This window comes from Sciurus carolinensis, chromosome 6 (genome assembly GCF_902686445.1).
Source record: "Sciurus carolinensis chromosome 6, mSciCar1.2, whole genome shotgun sequence".
NCBI classification, from domain to species: Eukaryota; Metazoa; Chordata; class Mammalia; order Rodentia; family Sciuridae; genus Sciurus; species Sciurus carolinensis.
Genome location: NC_062218.1, coordinates 18878348 through 18897700, shown reverse-complemented (window position 1 = coordinate 18897700; position 19353 = coordinate 18878348). Strand labels below are relative to the sequence as shown.

Genomic DNA, 19353 nt, shown 5'->3' with positions numbered 1-19353 from the left:
ATATTACATATAGTCATAATCCTAACTCGATAGCAAATTGTCTTTGCATTTTGCTCTATGATGTTCCAAATTTGATTTACTTTCTGCAGTCTGTATTTTTTAAACCTGATGATTTTGCTTTATTAGTTCACTGTCAATGCCAATTACATATGTTTTATCAGGTATCTTCCATCTGAAAGTTCCTGAATCTTCTCCTGTTGGCTCTGCTATTGGAAGAATAAGAGCTGTAGATCCTGATTTTGGACAAAATGCAGAAATTGAGTATAATATTGTTCCTGGAGATGGAGGAAATTTGTTTGACATCGTCACAGATGAGGATACACAAGAAGGAGTTATAAAACTGAAAAAGGTATATAAACAAAGGTTTTGACAGTTTACTACTTAATAATTAATTAAAATGGAAGGGTATAAGTAATTTTAATTTTCCTTCAATTAATAATATTTTAAATAAACAATAAATTTGATAACTATGAAATATTCACTCCCATGGACACTGTTATTCTGTGTTATTTAACAAATATGAATTTCATGTTCATGAATAGTGTTTATTTCATGATATAATGAGGCCTAATAGTTTGATTATGTAATTTTTTTGCATTCTTACCAGAGTTTAATTTCTAATTTTTATGATGATAAATGCAAAAAAAAAAACAATTAAAAAAATAGAAATGGTAATGAACTTTTATCCTACCAGGTTTGATCTTGGCATTTTATGACTTTTTGGAGAATACAGAAAATAAATATCTAACTTAGTACATTATTGGTGAGAGGTGATACTGCAGTGGAGGAATACTATTGTGGTAAGTTTTATTCACTGCAGAAGTGGAAGAATAAGAAAGGATAATAAAAGGCTTGAAGATTCTGTAAGAAAAAAGTCTACAAAGACTTTTATTTTTATCAATTAGGACGTAAGACTAGAAATTAGCCCATGAAGAGATGATTAAGAAACAGACTTAGATGCTTATAGAAGTGGAGATTGTGAGAACTGGTGATTCTGGCCAAATTTTAGAGAAGGAGAGAAAGTGAAAGGGGAAGGGACAGCAGAGAAGGAAAGCAAAGTTAGTTGGACTCTTGAAAGAAATCATTACCCGTCCAACACTTAGTTTTGTCTTTTATTGGGTAGCGGCACACGAAGGAGTTTTTAAATGGGAGAAAGAAATCTTGATTCCTTTGGAGGTGTATAGATTGATTGCTTCCATTATAATGAAGGAAACTATGAATTTTGAGTAGTGGAGTGGAATAGAAAAGTGAACCTCATTTAATTTATGTCTTCTTTTTCTATCTCCTTGTATAAAGTATATTGTTAACACCAAACTGCATTAAATGTCATGGATGTTACTAGTTATGATCATTTCAACCCAGAAGAAATATTTTTGTGATCAGTACTATTAATCTGTCTTTTCTTCCAATATTTGCTTAGGAACTTAGAATTTTAACTTTCTCTATATATATATATTGTGATGAAAATCATCTTAAAAATAAATGCAAGTTTCATAGGGAATAGTCATTTTACTTTTATCCCTACAAATGTACATAAATTGTACTTAGTCCAGAAGTTAATTAACCCACAAGATACCATCAAATATTATGCATTTATGCTGAATTTGAGAAGTACACAAAGGAAAAAATGTGTCTAATTCTTGTTTATTTATTTATTGTTTGTAATTTTGTTTTTCCCTTTTCTACTCAGTAAACATATCAGTGAACTTATTACTTAATTTTCTCATTAAATGCTCTCCAAAACAGTAATAACATTTAAATATTTTTCAGAATCAGTTCAAATGAAACAACTATGTGAAATATTAATAAGTTAATATTAAAAATGTTTTAAAAATTATATATAATCAGTTCATAAAATTTAAGCATTCAACTAAGTATATTTACAAAGTAAAATTGAGGTACACAAGAATTAATACTACATTATTCATATCTATGTTTATATATTCCTTCATATTACTATTGTAAATGTATTTTATATTCATCAATATCATTTAATATTTTATATTTACTTTTATTTACAACTATTTTTCATCCATGCCTACAAGTAATTGATGTTTAGATGTCAATCTGGAAAAAATTTTGTTTTTTAATATATTTGAAAAGGAGTGGTGCTATAGCCCTTTATCTTATGAGGTCAAAAAATTAATGTTTGAAGGAAGTGTTGCAGTTATAAGTTATAATAAACTTAACTATTATAAAATCAATAATAATGCATCGTCAGTCTGTTTTACTTAGGAAAGATTCAAAGCGAGTAGGTATCATATCTTTTTTATTTTGTTTTAATTTTTTGAAAATACTTTCATTTTTTTACTGGATTGACATTGAGATTTACAAAATTATGGAAATACCTTATTAAAATTGAATTATATAATGCAGATAATCAATCTGGAAAATGTTATCTCTAATAAGGAAAAAAGTTTTCTCCTTAGGTGGATTAATCATTCATTTTAGTGGCATAAAACTCCTTATCTAAATAAATCTCAGTATCTATAGCTTTCCCATCATCATTCAGTTGATGTTTATGGAGTAACCACTATGTCCCAGATCCATTTTGGACTCAAAGATAAACGCATTCCCTCTTCTCCAGTACTATCCACCCATTTGGTGAAATCAGAAAATAAACACATAAAATATCACTGTCAGCAACGACAAATTCAAGCTTGAGAGACATAAATTAGGGTAAAGAGATAACAAGGCATATGAAAGGCAGTCTTATATTAAAAGTCAAGAAGACTTTTGAGCCATGGTGAAATATGAGCAGAAATCTGAAGAGAGATGAACAACTAGTGTGCTTAGTACTGTAACTAAGCAGCTATTGCAAAATCTCTGAGGAGAAAGTGATGGACAAGGAGACTGAAAGGGTCAGTGAGTAAAGGGACTGTTGGTTGGAGACGAGGTCAACAATGTCCCATGATGGAGGTCTTGTATGTCAGGTCATGGACTCTGAACTTGGTGGTTATAAGGGAAGTTAGGGTGAGTTTACAGAGAAATCACCTCCACCTCAAATAGTGTCAATTTACTCTGTGTGCTTTGAAGACAATCACAATAAGGAAGTAAGGCTAGAAATATCTCAGGGAAGAGACCATTGAAATCATCCAGAAAACAGATTTAGATGCTTATAGAAGTAGATACTGTGAAAATTGGTGATTCTGGCTAAATTTTAAAGAAACAGTCAAGACATATTGTTATAACTATTCTCATCATCTAAAAAATTATACCAAGCAATTCAGTACTTGCAAAACCTGATAGAATACTTGGATTAACTTTCAATTTGTAATTTGCTGTGATCTCTAAATAAGGATCCACTAGAGGCGATCACTACCTAGTATCCTATTCTGTTAGAAAAGAAAACTGCAATCTATAGACTACATCTATTAAATGTAAAAATAAGTTTGGCAACAAAATTTTAAAATTATATACCTACATGTTCCATTGTATGGAATGTACTTATGTATATATACATACATAGATAAACATCATGATCAAACATGGCAGTATGATTTTATAAAAGTAGAATAGTGGAAAAACATCCAGCTGAATAAAGTGCATGAAAAATTAAAAAAAAAAAATTCAAACAACAACTGTACTTCAAATACAGAATATTTTGGGGGGAAGCCCATATAATAAGACTATTCAAGCATATATACAGTAAGTTCTCAGGAAAATTAAATTTCACACTAATATTAAGAGTCCTTGAAGAATGAAGTGAACAAGAATAAATATGTAGGTAAACATCACAATAGTTTTTCAATTCCATATGATCTTAAAATTATTTTTTGAAAGTTTCCCATTTTGTGTCTTAGCATAGAAATGCAACACAAGAATTTTGATTTAGAACAAATTCCTAAATCACATTTTTAAATATACTAAATACATTTAGGAAGTCCATAAATATATATCCTACATGTGCATACATAGCTATATTTTAAAGATCAGTTATTTTAAATTTTTGGCTGACAAAATTTTAAGCTGCAGTAGAGGAATAAAACAGTATAATCTTTGATTTAACAGTTTTTCTTTTTTAACTTACTTAAAATATATTAAAATATTCAATATTCTGAAGCACTTAATTTCATTATTGTTTCATCTTCAAAACTTTTTTATTTAGTTTTAATTTACTATATCCTTCTCCCCTTTTCCTCTGTAGGGTGAGGATGCAAGTGGATAAAAATGAGATTCAGGTTTATATAAGCTGAGGACAATGAAGAAAAACGTTTTGTTTATTTTATTGTTTAACCTCAACTTTGATTCACTTTATGAGGACTCTGTCAGGATGTCATTTCACAGATGACATTTCATTAGGAAATTTTGTAAATCTCTCCAAGGCTCAAAATACTAATAAAAATAAAAACACCCTTATTCTACTCTTGCATATTACACTGAGCAAAGTATACAGAAATGAAAATTATCTTATGTGTTTTTGAATAATACAGCAATACCAACAATAGAAAAACTAGAATAATACTTCTCAAATTTTAAATTACATATTAAATCTAGGAGGTGGGATATGTTTGCAATGAGAAAAATCAGAAGTTTTAAGTTTAGTAAATTTCTTCTAATGAAGACAAATAAACTATATTTTAGTCAGTAATTACTCCCTATTGGAGATATATATGTGTATATATATATATATATATATAATATATTCCTATATTATATATAGATAGATAGATAGTCCTTGGATATAAAAATAAGTAGGAATTTTATATCAGTTAAAAAACTTTCTAGGACTGAATGAGTAAATATATTGAGAAACGCTATAGTTTTCTTGTTGCTGAATGAATAGATTAGATAATTAAAACAGTAGAGTGAAAAATTATACAAAAGAACAGTTTAATATTCTGCATAATTACTCAAACAGTTCTGTACCATTTCTATAAAAAATACATGTTAAGAACTAAGTAGTGGCACATCTGTTTAAAATGAAGAATGGTGAAGTGGTGGTCTGTTTATTATAAAATAAGTAGAACATTTTTTGAAATTAAAATTTTTACCATTTTGATGTTAACTTGGCATATTATTTTATTTTAAGATTACATTAAATCCAAAACAGAAGGATTTTAAACAGGAGATGAAAGATTTGACTCTTCACCAGAACCCTTTCATTGGTTCCATTGAGCATTTATATTTCATATTTACTCATGAATTAGTAAAACTCATTATTTTATCATTTTAAATGACTGAAGTATTTCCACATTATATGGCTTGGTAACAGCACCACCATGTGTTAAGTTTTAGAATAACTCTTAGGAATAAAATGAAAATAAATTTTAGACTATTTTAAATGAGCAAACAAACATTTATTAAATAAGTTCAAATTTGTTTCTGCTCTTAGTCATTCTGACATTCCTAATTTCAGAGAAAGAGGTATTCCATATTTGTTTCTATAAATATTATGTTCCTCTTTCTTTCCCCACTATTTGTCTTTATCTTTTTTGTTTCTTTTTTCTTTTTTTTTTTTTTTAAGTTCTAAACTTCCTATATATTGTTTAAATACTTTGCCCAACTTCTCTTAACAGGCACAACTCTAAATTAACCCCACATTGACAAAACCAAGGCAGATTTTACTACTGCCTTGCAGAATTTTCCTAATTGAATATTTCTTAATGCTAGTTTTTTCAAGCTCAAAATGTCTAAAACCATTTTCATTTTCAGCCTCAATAGATGCATGCCTAGCCTTCTTTTCTCCTTTGTAGTTTTTTTAAACAAAAGTTCTAGGGAGTATTTTAGGCTTCCTCCATTCCTACGAACCTCCTCTTGCCAAACAGGGAATGAGTTTGGCCAGTGACTTATTCTGAAAAGGATTTAATGTTATCTTCTTCTCCCATGTTGCTAACATCCTTCTCTAACACTCCTTTCCAACACTGGGAAGACTATTTGCTAGCTTCACCCCTTATCTTCATTCACTCTGTGAATGAATGATAGGAACTACATCTGCTCATCATACTTAGACCTATATCTGGTCCCCATTGCTGGAAAGGTCTAGACCTGGCTGCGTATTTTCTTTCACCATCCTCTGCACATACTGTAACACACATGCACAAACTCCATTTCAATTACACCTAATTCACTGCAGGTGTTTACCAAGTTCTTGAGCTGTTCTACATTCTCATGGAAGGTTCTTGCCCACAATAATGTCAATTCTTTCTTGTTACTAAGCATTATCTCCCTTGCCTATCATTAAAGGTTTTCTTTCAAACCCTTCTCCACAAACTGATCATTTCTCACTTTATTTCCCAAAATGTTGGCATTTCTGTCCCAGCACCTGTTGTACGTATGGCTCTCATTTATGGCATATCTGATTCTGCCCATTCTAAGTCTTTTATCATGTAGTCTTTTATCATATGTTTTGTCCTCTTTGTTAAAGATAAACTCTGAAATATGAAGGGTATTTAATGTTTTGTTGGCTAAGAAAACAAACAACTCATGTTCACTCACAAACTATATAAAGTTCAAAAGATTTTGCAAATTATTTAGAAAAGTTGTGTTTTATTGATTTCACTAATGGGAAATTTGAAGTGTAGGGAAGAAGAATAACTTTTTCAAAATCACACAGCTTATTGTCAACAAAAATGTATTTTGAAAAGCATATCCTTTACACTGTTGTGAAGAATGATATGTGTTAGAAAAAAATAACTGGCCTCTTTAGATGGTGATAATTTATCCTGTATATATATATGTATTACATATATTCACTTAAGCATCTATAATGCTTGATGGAATCTTTTTTCATTTATGGAAATTATAAATGAAAATGTATAGCTAGAATCCCTGAGATTGTTGCTTTTGTTTTGATTTATTTTGTCTTAGTTACAAGATTAGTTTCAAAAATTATTGCCACTAAAAAACAGACATTGAACTAATATCCATGATTCTTAAGTCAATTTGTTAAAACTCAAATTTTTTCAGTGTTACAAGAAACTGAAATGCAATAACTTTGTACAGGAAAACTAAATTCATTTTAAATAAATAGTTCTGTTAAGTATTTTAAGAGACACGTTGAATAAAGTGTTTATTTTACTTAACAAATGGTTATTCTATTTTACATTTAGATTTTTATAATCTTTTTAGTTAATAGTATATTTTTAAAAATTTTTTAACTAATTTTTATTTGTTCTAATTTGTTGTACATGACAGAATGCATTTATACATTTTGATAGATTACATATAAATGGAGTGCAATCTCTCATTTTTCTGATTATACATTTATATAATTTTTAATTGTATAAGAAATACTGTGAACACCTTGTCAAAAATAAAGCCTAGATCTGAAATGTCCATATTTTATTGAATGTTTCTTTGCTATAGGGACATTCTCATATGGTATAAGGGCATCTTTTATTCATCAAATCTTTGATTGTTTTTAGTGAAATATTGAGTTGAATGCTTTCCTCAGTGAGGTTATATTTGTAAGCTTTTTCACCTCTCCTCCTACACAGGCATTGACTTTATTGATCATAAAATTAACTCATGGAAAACTTGACTTTCTTTCAAAATAATACATGTTCTTAACACCTTATCTTTATTGTTCAGTTGGTATATAAACTTGCTTTGGAAGAGTGTGTTCCTAATGCCTTTTCATCATGGTTGTCTGATTTAAGTTCATTGTCTAACTCCTTGTCTTGAAAGGGATTAGTCTTTCAGGTAACCTTATACCCCTCATTCGCTTGTGTCCTGCCAAAGTTTTCCTTTCTGTTGTCCCTGAAGACCTACCCAGTGATTGAGTATAGCCTTAATGCCAAGGATACATTGTTTTTGTTGGTTTGTTTTTTGGAGTGTTTCTTTCACTGCGTTGGTGAAACTGGTAGATGCTCATCATAAAAACTGAAGCAATAGCACCATAGATGAGAAGACAGCAAAATCACAGCCCTGGTCCTTCACTCTGAACTTCTTAGGCTGAATTGAAGGTGTGGGTTGGAGTTGCAATCTGATACAAGGTTGGAGTCCTTTACCAAACTAACTGGTTGCCTGCAGAATTCACTGTGGTGAGATTTTATGACTGAGTTCATTGATTGTTTTTTTAGTTCTTGGCTGAGATCAAGTCTCCATCCTCACAGGTATCCTTTAGGTACTTGCCACGCGGGCTCCTGTGCTCACAAGTTTACTTGCTCAAGACCAGCCAGAATCATCTGCATCATTTGCTAGGTCAGACATCTCTAGGAAATCTCTCTAAAGTCAATGTCAAGTGATTAAAGACCTTCGTTATATCTGCATAATTAATTTTTCCACAGAACTCAACAAATTGATAAGAGTAATATGCCATTTAATTCATGGGCCCCTCAACACTAAGGGGCAGAATCATCTATATGTACACAATGGTGGGGGACAATGGAGTCAAAAATGTTGGGAGCATCTCAGAATTCTGTCTGCACAGCTGTTCTTTCCCAGTTTTTATATATCTATAATTTATAGGTATCCATTTCCACTCAACATTATCTGGAAACAAGATGAGTCCCAGAAGAACCTATGGAGTTATTCTCATATCTAATATTAAAAATAGCTCATCCTCCTTTGAAGTTAGCAGAAAACCTTTTTCTCTTAACAGTTTATGTTATTTTAAAAGGTCAGGAATTCAGCAAAGAGCAAAGAAAGTGATAACACACACAAAAAAGCAGAAGGTGAAATTGGCCCCTTTGCTCACTTTGTTTTCCAGAGAGCAGTTTAATATGCCATTTTCCAATTCACCATAGTCACGGTCTTATGTAGCACAATTTCCTAATTGTGAACGGTTTCCTAAAAATTCTGGTCTCACTAATCTTCCTTTATGGAAACATCCAAAGACATGGCTCGGCTAAATTATCTTTAAACTTTGTCTTACTCTTCTAGAAAGGTCCATCAAATTGAATGTGCCCTGAGCAGTGTCATGGAGTTCTCAAATTATTGTGTAAGAACTGAAATATTTCAACTTCATCATAATTTAATCCCATCAAAAATAGAGCTAATTTTCTAGCATTTACAAAATATTCTTTTCTGTTCTTTAATTTTATGAGATGTTAGATTTTTATAGATTATGAAATAAAAGTTAATTCCCTCCAAATATGGAATTGGTTAATCAGGTAGATGGGTAAAGTCAAGTACAGAGATGATTATTGATCTTTGCTCTTTTGGAGCTACACCATTTTGTGAGTTTGCCTAAGGGTCAGGATTATGAAGAACTAACTCTACCTAGGACATTATTGTGGTATTTCTCTCAAAATTTTCTCCTGTTCTTTGATCTCTGTAGGATATAACTTTTCAGTTGCAAAAAAAAAAAAATCTATATGTACAAAAAGCTTCTTTCATCTCTGTCTCTATTTCCATGACTGTCAAATTCTTATCTTTTGTGATAAGTCAGGAGTTCTTAAAAAACCTAGATCATGTCTTGTCTCCTGAAAAACTAAAAATAAAGTGGTAAAGATTTCAGAAGTCCTTTTGATCTCTGGCTTGAAATGAATTTATCAATAAAGAGTCAAGTTCATCCAGACAGATGTAATGTATAATCAAGAGGGAAAATAAAATTATATATGCAAATATGCACACTTATACAGATAGTCAGAGACATTTCAATATCTAGGGGGACATTAAAGAGAGACATGGCAAATAATTGGAACCAATGCCTACATTCTATGATAGCAGTAGATATGGGACCCAAAAAAGAATAACTATGAGCTGGAACAACTCAGTTTGCTTTGGGAAGAAGGATTCCTAAGCTGATAAAATCTACATGCATCAAGATAGAAGTTAGGGTTCACTTTCAGAGAAATATCATATTGTTTAACATTTATAGAGCACTTATTATTTATAAGCAAAAAATACTTTATATGTTCTTTAATTTGAATTAGCTACTGTACCTTTTTATCTTACATACTTTTCTTTTTCAGGCATCTCCTAAGTTATTTTAAGTGAAATTTATTGCTTCTTCAAACTCTTGCATTAGACAAGATGCCCCTATTCTATAAGTCATTTAATGTTGAAAGAAGAAAAAAAATCTTACTTATCTTTGTACCCTTCTGTTCTTCTGGGGGATATCTCTTGCTTTGCCAGCACTTTTTATAATTTAATTAATTCAGTGCTGAAAGTTTCAATTTGTTTTTTGTCTCTTCCTTTTTCCAAACTACAATTACTCTTCTTAAGAATTTAAATTATTATTAATTCTCTACTCAGAAACTAACATAACAAGCCTAACTTGCATTCAACATTATGGTCCATCAATATTTAAAATGTGTGTCCTATCTCATCTTGGTCTCATCTTGGTTTATTCCAAGCTATCCATTCTCACTACATCTACTGATTTCTTCTTTTTGTCTTGAATAATGTTTTACCATCTTTTTTCTGGAAATTAACTGTATTTTCTTGAATCTGATTCCTTTCTCAAAGCATGAGAGTCAAACTTTAGGTGGGTCAAAATATCATCTTGGAATTATCCCCTTATATCTGCATTCTTAGATATTAAATTTCTATTCACAGGACAAGTGATCATATTATCAACTTTATTTCTATTTGTATTAAGAGAAATAAGAATTTCTAACAGGAAAATAATGAAAATGGAGGGAAATCAATGTTATATTTTAACAGATAAGAATAAATTATGATAAAGTCTAATCAATCATTTGCACAGAACAGATACAAATATGAATAAGAAGGTAATGAACTTGATAAAATAAAAGGAGTAATTAAAGGGGAAATAAATGTAAGTTCTCATGTATTAAAAATACTGTGAAGAGACTTGATGCCAAATACAAGACTTATTACTGTTATTGCCATAGGAGATTCCATTGAATTGTGAGAATACTTAAGGATGTAAGTGATTTTTTTCTTTTCATTTTCTCAGAGGAAACAAATAAAATAACACTCATATCTTTAAAAGGGAAAAATAAACCTCCTTGAGTTTCCTCTAATGTACTTAATAAAGACAAAGGAACAGATGCTGACAAGGCAATTAGCAAATCATTGTGGTCATACTACAGGGAACTGCTTTAGAAAGCAAACTTTACAAGTCCCCATATTTACTGTTAATCTTAAATTTGTATTGTCTTAGTTTTTCCTTGGAGATTAGAATTCAGAGTCATTGGCCTTAAGCTTTATCACTTAACAAAGCACTAGAATAGCACCATATTTCTTGAATATAGCATTTTCAGTTACTTTGATAATAAAACTAATATTTACAGTGAGGGTGAAGGTAAGTAGTAGCAGGTTAAAATTGAACATCATTGAAGATATGGAAAATGACTTGTATTTTATATGCCAATGCCTTATTTAATTTGATCATATATGTTTAAAACCATAATTATTGGTAATACTTACTGACAATGCATGGAAGTACCCAGTATTTATATGCAGTGCTGGGAATACAAAAGACCAACACTCTTCATAATTATCATTCTCTGTGATTCTGAATCCCGATATAGATGTTTTCTAATAAAAAAGACTTAGAAATTCAAAATTATTTAACAGAAAATTGTACTAATGGCAGACTGAGAAAAATGGGCTTAAATACATATTTTGTTATGCCAAATTTGCAAATGGAATCTAAAAATCTTGATATGTATAATTCGATTTTTGTTCAATTTCTTTATCATTGCTTATGTCCACTAGATGTCAGCATTGGATAAGATCTGAGAAGCATGCTCCTAAACTGTTTTCATGTTTCTTTGGTAAAATGAGTAAGCCCTGTCCAGTATGCATGCTCCCAAGTATGTTAAGTACATTTAATACAGGCAACAGATTTTCTTTACAGTCACCTAGAATGTTTGACCTTGTGCTTTACTTACCCACTAATTATGAAAGTGAGACATTTCGAAACCAGTGTAATTGATACTAACTTGCATTGTTCTGAAGCAGTGTTCACAATTCACGCTGCCACGTTCTATACCAATGTAACACTTTGCTTTTGATTTGTCCTAACTGCAGCCTTTAGATTTTGAAACAAAGAAGGCATATACTTTCAAAGTAGAGGCATCCAACCTTCACCTTGACCACCGGTTTCACTCCGCTGGCCCTTTCAAAGACACTGCTACGGTGAAAATCAGTGTGCTGGATGTAGATGAGCCTCCCGTGTTTAGCAAGCCACTCTACACCATGGAGGTTTATGAAGACACCCCAGTCGGGACCATCATTGGTGCTGTCACAGCACAAGATCTGGATGTGGGCAGTAGTGCCGTTAGGTGAGAAAAAGGAATGCTTTCTTTTTGTTGTGTCATAGAAACAAAACAAAAGCAAACACATAGCAATTGTCTGACCAAAAGTGCATGATGATTTACTTATAGAATATGATGCTAGAAATTGTAATGGCTTTATGAACAGAGGAAATGCCATAGGGTCTGAGCAAACTCAGGCATCAGTCCTTAGAAGAGCATTTACTGGTGGTAAACTATTGGACATGTCACACAAACTAACAAATCTCAATTTTTAATCTAGTAAAGATTTAATAAATCAAGCTTAAAGACTGATTCTCCGTATTAGTTAATTTAAGATACTTTGACAGTGCCTCGAATGTAACAGCCATCTTTGTCTTCTTATCCAGAGTTAATGTTTACAAAAAGATGTTTTTGCCATTTGCAATTTGAAAGTGATTTTTTTTCTTATTGTATTAATTTCTCATTCTAAATGTGAGATGGGGCCAATGGAAGTACATCAGGTCAGTCCAAGGGTAAACATGAATTAAGGAATTTCCCAGACCCCAGACTGCAAGGAGCTATTTCCTGCTGACACCTCCTCCCTGATATCTCTTCTCTCTCTCCCTCTCTCTCTCCCTCTCCCCCCCCCCGCCCCTCTCTCTCTCTTTTCCATAAAGCCATAACTTACAATAGCAATGTTGAGGGATGTTAAAAATTCCCTTTCCCTTACATTGATCCTTCAATAGTTTTGAGACTTCCTTCCACATTCTGTTGTTTTCTTATGGACACATGCCTTCAACTCTTGGAAAACCAATAAGGAGAGAACATGAGATTTATCTTCAATCTTCCATCCATAAAGCAATGAAAGCTACTCTGAACCAAATTAAGGACACATCATGTAGTCTTTTAAATAAAAAAATACTCTATTAATATAGAGAGGAATAAAGATCTATCAAGATTTTATGATGTGTTAAGTATATATATATATATATATATATATATATATATATATATATATACTTAACATATCATATATTCAGTGGTAGACAGCACAATCCCTCCAGATAGCATAATCTAAGGAAGTGGTATGTATGTTTTTCCGATTGTATTCATCTGAGTGCATCTCCTGAGTTGCTCAGTCAGTTCAGGCTCTTATATTAGACTACCACAGATTGTGTTATTTAAACAATAAGTATTTATTTCCCAGTGTTCTGGAGGCTGGAAAGTCCAAAATCCAGATGCCAGCAGGTCTGATACCTGGTGATGTCCAACTTTTTATTTAGCAGATGATGGTCACAAGGCAGAAAGAGAAAGAAAGTTCTCTAGGGTCTGTTCTTTAAGGACATGTGAGCTCCATTCCCACAGCTTAATTATCATCTAAAGACTCATCTCTTAATACCATCATATTAAAGGTTCAGATTTTGTGATGAGAGTTAAGGGACCAGAGGTTCACAAGCACTCTGTCCTTAACATTCCATTCTGGTCTACCAATATTATTGTCCTCATCTTCAAAATATGTTCATTCTATCCCCAGAACTCCAAATGTCTCAAATTATCCCAACATCAACTCTTCAGTCTAAAGTTCAAAGTTTCATCTAAATAGCATCCAAACCAAATATGGGTGAGACTTGAGGTAAGATTCTCCTGAGGCAAAATTCCCTTCCAGCTGTGAATCAGTGAAACCAAACAAGTTGTGTGTTTCAAAACACAATGCTGGGACAGAGGTCAGACATTGGCATTCCAAAGTGGAGAATAGGCAAGGCTAAAGGATTGACAGGTCCTACATGAACATGAAAGGTAGCAAGTCAGACTCCCTTCAGCCTTAAGTATTAAGAATAATTCTCCTCTGCCCTCCAAGCCCACTAAGACCAGGTCCAGGTTTCTGCACTCAGTGGGGTGCTAACATCACCCCTACTACTGGGCAGGGCTCTGTAAATGCTGTGGCTCTCTCTGTTGGCCCTAACCATGTAGGAAGGTGCCCCTGCAGCCCTCCACTGGGCATTCCCAGCCCCTGGTTCTGTAGGCATTGACCCTGCACTATGAAGTCACTGGGAAGGGCCATGGCACTAGCCCAAGGGAGGTTGAATCATGTTGGGGTCCTTCATCTGATCTGAAGGAAAACACATGTTCTCAACTGAAAGCTTCTGAGATATGTTCCTATAAGGCCTCAGAAGGCTGACAGTCTTCTTTCATTCTTCTCACTTCTCTGCTTTCTTTAGTCCCAGTTGACGGTGCTACTGTTGCTGTGGTCATAGGCTTTTGTTGTCATGGTGAATAGAATCTGCAGTTCACACCTACAAGAATCCCCTTATCAAATGATCCCTGTGCCAACCCCCATGTGCTCTTCTCAACACACTTTCTTGTGTTTTACATTATAGATGAACTATTTCCAAGTTTTAAGATTATGATTCCCACTGGCTTATCAATTCCATCTTCAATTAATTTCGCTCCTCTAACATTTTGCTATAAGTAATTAGAAGGAACCACATTACTTCTCCAGCACTTTCGGTACAAATCTCAGCTAAATATGGAGTTTCATCCCTTGAAAGTTCTATGTTCCACAATGCTAGAATATGGACACTCTTCACCCAGGTTCTTTGATCTTTCATAGTAAATATTGCCTTTCCTCCACTTCCTAATAAGATGTTCTTCATTTCTCTCTGAAACTTCATCAGAATGGTTTTACCATCTATATTCTACCAACACTCCATTCATAATTTTATAGCTTTGCTCCAAGAAGAGAGAAACTTCCTTTATATTTCTTTTTTCTTTCTGTGCTCTATCCATGATCACTCTGAATGTCCATTATTTAGAGAAATACAAAGGTCATCCAGCCTAGGCCCATAACTCATTTCCAAAGCCACGTTGGTCTTTTTAGAGGTTTGCTGCAGCAGTGCTGCTACTACTTAGTCACAATTCTGTTCCGGCTCCTGTAACAGAGTAGCTCAGCATGAATGGTCTGAGCAATAGACATAGCTATCTCTCAATTCTGGAGAATTTAAAGTCCAAAATCAAGGCAACTGCAGGTTCAATGTCATGTGAGAGTCTGATTTTATTTAGTAAATGACTCCCTTTTTGTATCCATACAAGGCAGAAAGAAAAAGATAACCCTCTAAAGTCCCTAATCCCCTCCATGAGGGTTCCACCTCAGAACCTAATTGCTCCACAAAATCCCAAATAGTAATCCTATTACCTTGCAGGTTAAAACCTCAACATATGGACACTGATATCATAACAGATGCTTTCTTTCCTCTAGTACACCTATGATAAGGACAGAACTTTTAAAGAAGCACTTCTATCTCACAAAAAAGGAAGAAAAATAACAGTAATGAGCACTCCCTATGTTTCAGGTCAAATGCTGGCCAGTTTATTCATGGAACATGGAACTCAGGCTGTTTTTCTGTGTGCCAACATTGCAACATGATTTAGTTCCAGTTAACCTAAAGAGAGAGACAGAGAGAGAGAGAGAGAGTAGGAGATGCCTTGTGAACAGAATTATAGTTTTTTTCATAAATGTATAAAGTTATTGAAAAAATACAGAAGGCTGTAACAAAAATAGTGAAAAGATAAACTCTGATTAAAACTCCCTAGAGTTCAGTAAAAGAGAATTGAGGTACGAATTGAACTCCATATGTAGAGGTCACACTCAGTATTTTAGTTGGTGAATTTTCTGTTTTGCAGGCCCAAATAAATGCAATAATACAAAAATATTAACAAAAATGTCCTCATGAAATACTTCAGAACCCTTCCAAACACAGAAAAAAATTTGAACTGTATAAGCAGAACACATCTTTAGGTAAAGGGACGCAGTTTCAAACTCAGGAAAATTGTTAAAGTCATGATCGTGGTGTGAGAAAGAAAGGAAGGCTATATTTATAGATTAGTCTGCCACATTCTAAGAGTTGTATATGAATTTGTTACTTTTCCTTCAGGATATAAACTTCACAAGGTCAGATACTGCTGTACACTTCCTGTTTATTTATTTATTATTTGTTTGTTTTTGGAGCCAGTGTCCCACTATGTTGCCCAAGATTGACCTAAATTCACAATTCTTCTGTTCCAGCCCTTCATAGCAGCTAAGACTATAATCAGAGACCACCAAGCCCCTCTCTTCTATATCACACTTGATGAATCCCAAATACATCAAACATTAATGTTATGATTTGGATCTAGAAATGTCCCCCCAAAAACTCATGATCCCAAAGCAGCCATGTTCAAAGGTGGGGATTTTAGGCAGTGATTGGGACTATAACCTAATTGATGGATTAATCTAGTTGATGGAATAATTACTTGAATGAACTACTAGATGATGACTGTAGGCAAGTGGGGCATCTCAGAAGGAAGTGGGTCATTGGGAGCCTGGTTCTTGTATTATATACCATTATAATATAACATATTTGTCTCAAGGCTTTCCTCCTTCTGTCTCTTCCCACCCCTCTTTCCTGACTGCCATGAGCTGTGTGACTTTTCTCGGCTACATCAAAAGTTCAGAGCAATGGAGTTGGCCAATCAGGAACTGAACTTTTGAAACCATGAACCAAAATAAATTTTTCCTACTCTAAGTTATTCTTGACAGATATTTTGGTCACAGCAATACAGAACTGACTAATACAATTACCTAGTATATAGTGGTAGGTCAATAAATATTTGTTGAATGAATGACTTGATTCCTATATTATAACTACAACTAAATAGCAAAATATTCACTTGTAACTGCTTTCTTTATGAAACGAAAATCAACATGATTAAATATTTTGTTTATGAATGTAGAATAATATGTGGGAAACTATCAGAAATTCAGTGTTTCTAGTCTTAGACTTATACCAAAATGTTTGCTCAGGATTATTAGTATTTAACTGATAGGACTTTCTTCCAAGATAAACTGCATTTATTTTTGCATAGATCATGACACTGTAGCTTTATATATAATCAGTACTTGTAGTGCTTACACTCTTTTGATGATTCTAAGAATATATATTTATTATATTAAAATTCACATTGTAAGTACAAAGAAAAGAGATAAGGCTGCAGTTCTAAAAAAGAATTAACAATTTTATCTTAATAAATATTTTATAAAGTCTTATGGGTACTATTTTTCTTTCAAACACCTATCTGAATCATCAGTCTTTTAAAACAAAAAGTGGTCATAAAAATAAAAATAATTCCCTTCTACTAAGTGATAAAATGTAATGTAAGAAAAATTTACTAGGTTCATAAAAAAAATAAAAACCGGACTCTAGAAAAGAAAGTATTTTTTTAGGTTTGCAATAAGATACAAATAGTGTGGGTTTCTATGTCACTAACTATCCTTCATGGATTTATTTTTTTTTATTAATTCTAGGTACAGCTAACCACTGGTTATTTACTATTGTTAAAACTAAGTATGGCTATAAGGTGTATTATAAATTCCTACATCACTTGAAAGCATGCAGAATCAAATGAGCAGAAACAATTCCAAAAATGTTAAATTAAAAACATAAAGATATTGTGTACAAACAGGTGGACCAGGGGGAAAAGCAGACAGAATTTGAAATACCTCAAAGGAACTTGAGGCAAAGTAAGCATTGAAAGGGGACATGGAATTTAGGAACTGCAGTAACAGCTGAATGTGTTAATCTCTGGGGAGTTTGCCTTATTCAACTTTGTCACGACTATGCTATCCTTAGGATTTAGGACCCTCCAGAGAATTACTTTTCTGGAATTGGTTTTTCCATGAAGTCTACTTGCAAATGCGCTGATGGCATTTAGCTTCCATTAACTGCATTTATAGAAACTAAGAACAGAGAATTATTTTACACAAAGGAAAAAAAAGGGTGGGGGAGGAAAGAAATTTTACTGAGAAGAGATTGACCGGACACCATTTTGCTCTGATTATGATAATACAGCATAAGTCCCATAAACATAATGTCAAAACACTCAGGTGTGTAAGCTCTTAATAAAAAACACCAATACACACATATATATATACATATACATAGATATGTATATGTATATATATTGACCTTTATACACACACACACACACACACACACACACAACTCTCTACTTTTAATAGGTTTGGAAGAATGCCCTTACATATGTACACATAAATATGCATACTACATTTTATTAATAAAACTGAATTACATTTTAGGATACATTTTTTTATATCAAGAAAACTAAAATATTAAACAACTATACAAATAGCATTTAAAAGCTATTGTTTGATAGAGTACTGACTCAAGTAGGTTTTCACATGCACATTTTTAAGATTATTGTTAAATAGAACTATGTTAGTTAGCTCTTCATCACTGTGATAAAATACCTGAGAAAAATAAACTTAAATGAAGAGGGCTTATTTTGACTTGTTTTCAATTCACAATATCTTGGCTAAGTTTCTTTTGGGCTGTGACATCTCAGTACCTTAAACTGTGGAACTGTGGGTATAGGAAGTCTGTCTGCCTCAGGGTGGTCAGAAAGTAAAAGAAAAGTGTCCTTGTCTCCATATCCCTGTCATGGGCATGCCCCCGGTGATGGAGATGACTTTCTTCACTAGGTTCTGCCTCTTAAATATTCCACCAGTAATTTGGAACTGGCAATGACGTATGCTTATCATTTTGGTACTTGCAAAACAGAAGTCTACCACTGAAGGAAAAGAAGTTAAGTATACTATTTTAGTGAGAGAGAATGGAATTTTGTGAACAAAGAAAAGTTTTGCTAAATCATAATTTTTCAAATAAGTTGTAAAGCTTATCAGTGATTTGATTTTCATATCTCTAACTTCCCCTAATCTCGTTGGGTAGACATTGCTCACAAACTCAGCAGGAACCAGCCCCTGTGAGACAATTACTTATACATGCTGTAGACACGCTCTTATCACATTATTGGTCCATCTGAATCTCCCTGATATAACCTATTTACAGTTAACAGTATTAAAGGAAAACAGCACCTTTACAAGCATTCATTGATTATTTTGTTTGCACTGGGAAAAAAATACAGCATTCCCTCAAGACTTATATCCAATTAAGGATTTATTTATATTGGTAGCAAGTGACTATCAGCACACAATGATATCCTCATACTTAATTTGTGCTAGTCCCTGGATGTTCACATTTCTCACATCACACACAATACCACAGTTGATATTAGTTTACAAAGGGAGAAACCAAGTGCCTAGAAGATCAAATCATATCTTTAGGAAGGATGGGAAAAGATTTGGGAAATACAGCCAAATTCCCAAGGTCTCATTTTTGAGCCCTGTAACTAGACAGCAAATGAA

The 19353-nt window shown here is 32.8% G+C and overlaps 1 protein-coding gene across 1 annotated transcript in view; it reads left to right on the top strand.

The window, feature by feature from the left end:
• Cdh12 (cadherin 12) overlaps positions 1-19353 on the top strand; it is a 272648-nt gene that overhangs the window by 212802 nt on the left and 40493 nt on the right. The window contains exons 5-6 of the mRNA XM_047555876.1: positions 162-349; positions 11890-12143. Of these exons, the coding sequence (XP_047411832.1) occupies positions 162-349; positions 11890-12143 (442 nt within the window). The remainder of the gene's footprint in view (positions 1-161; positions 350-11889; positions 12144-19353) is intronic.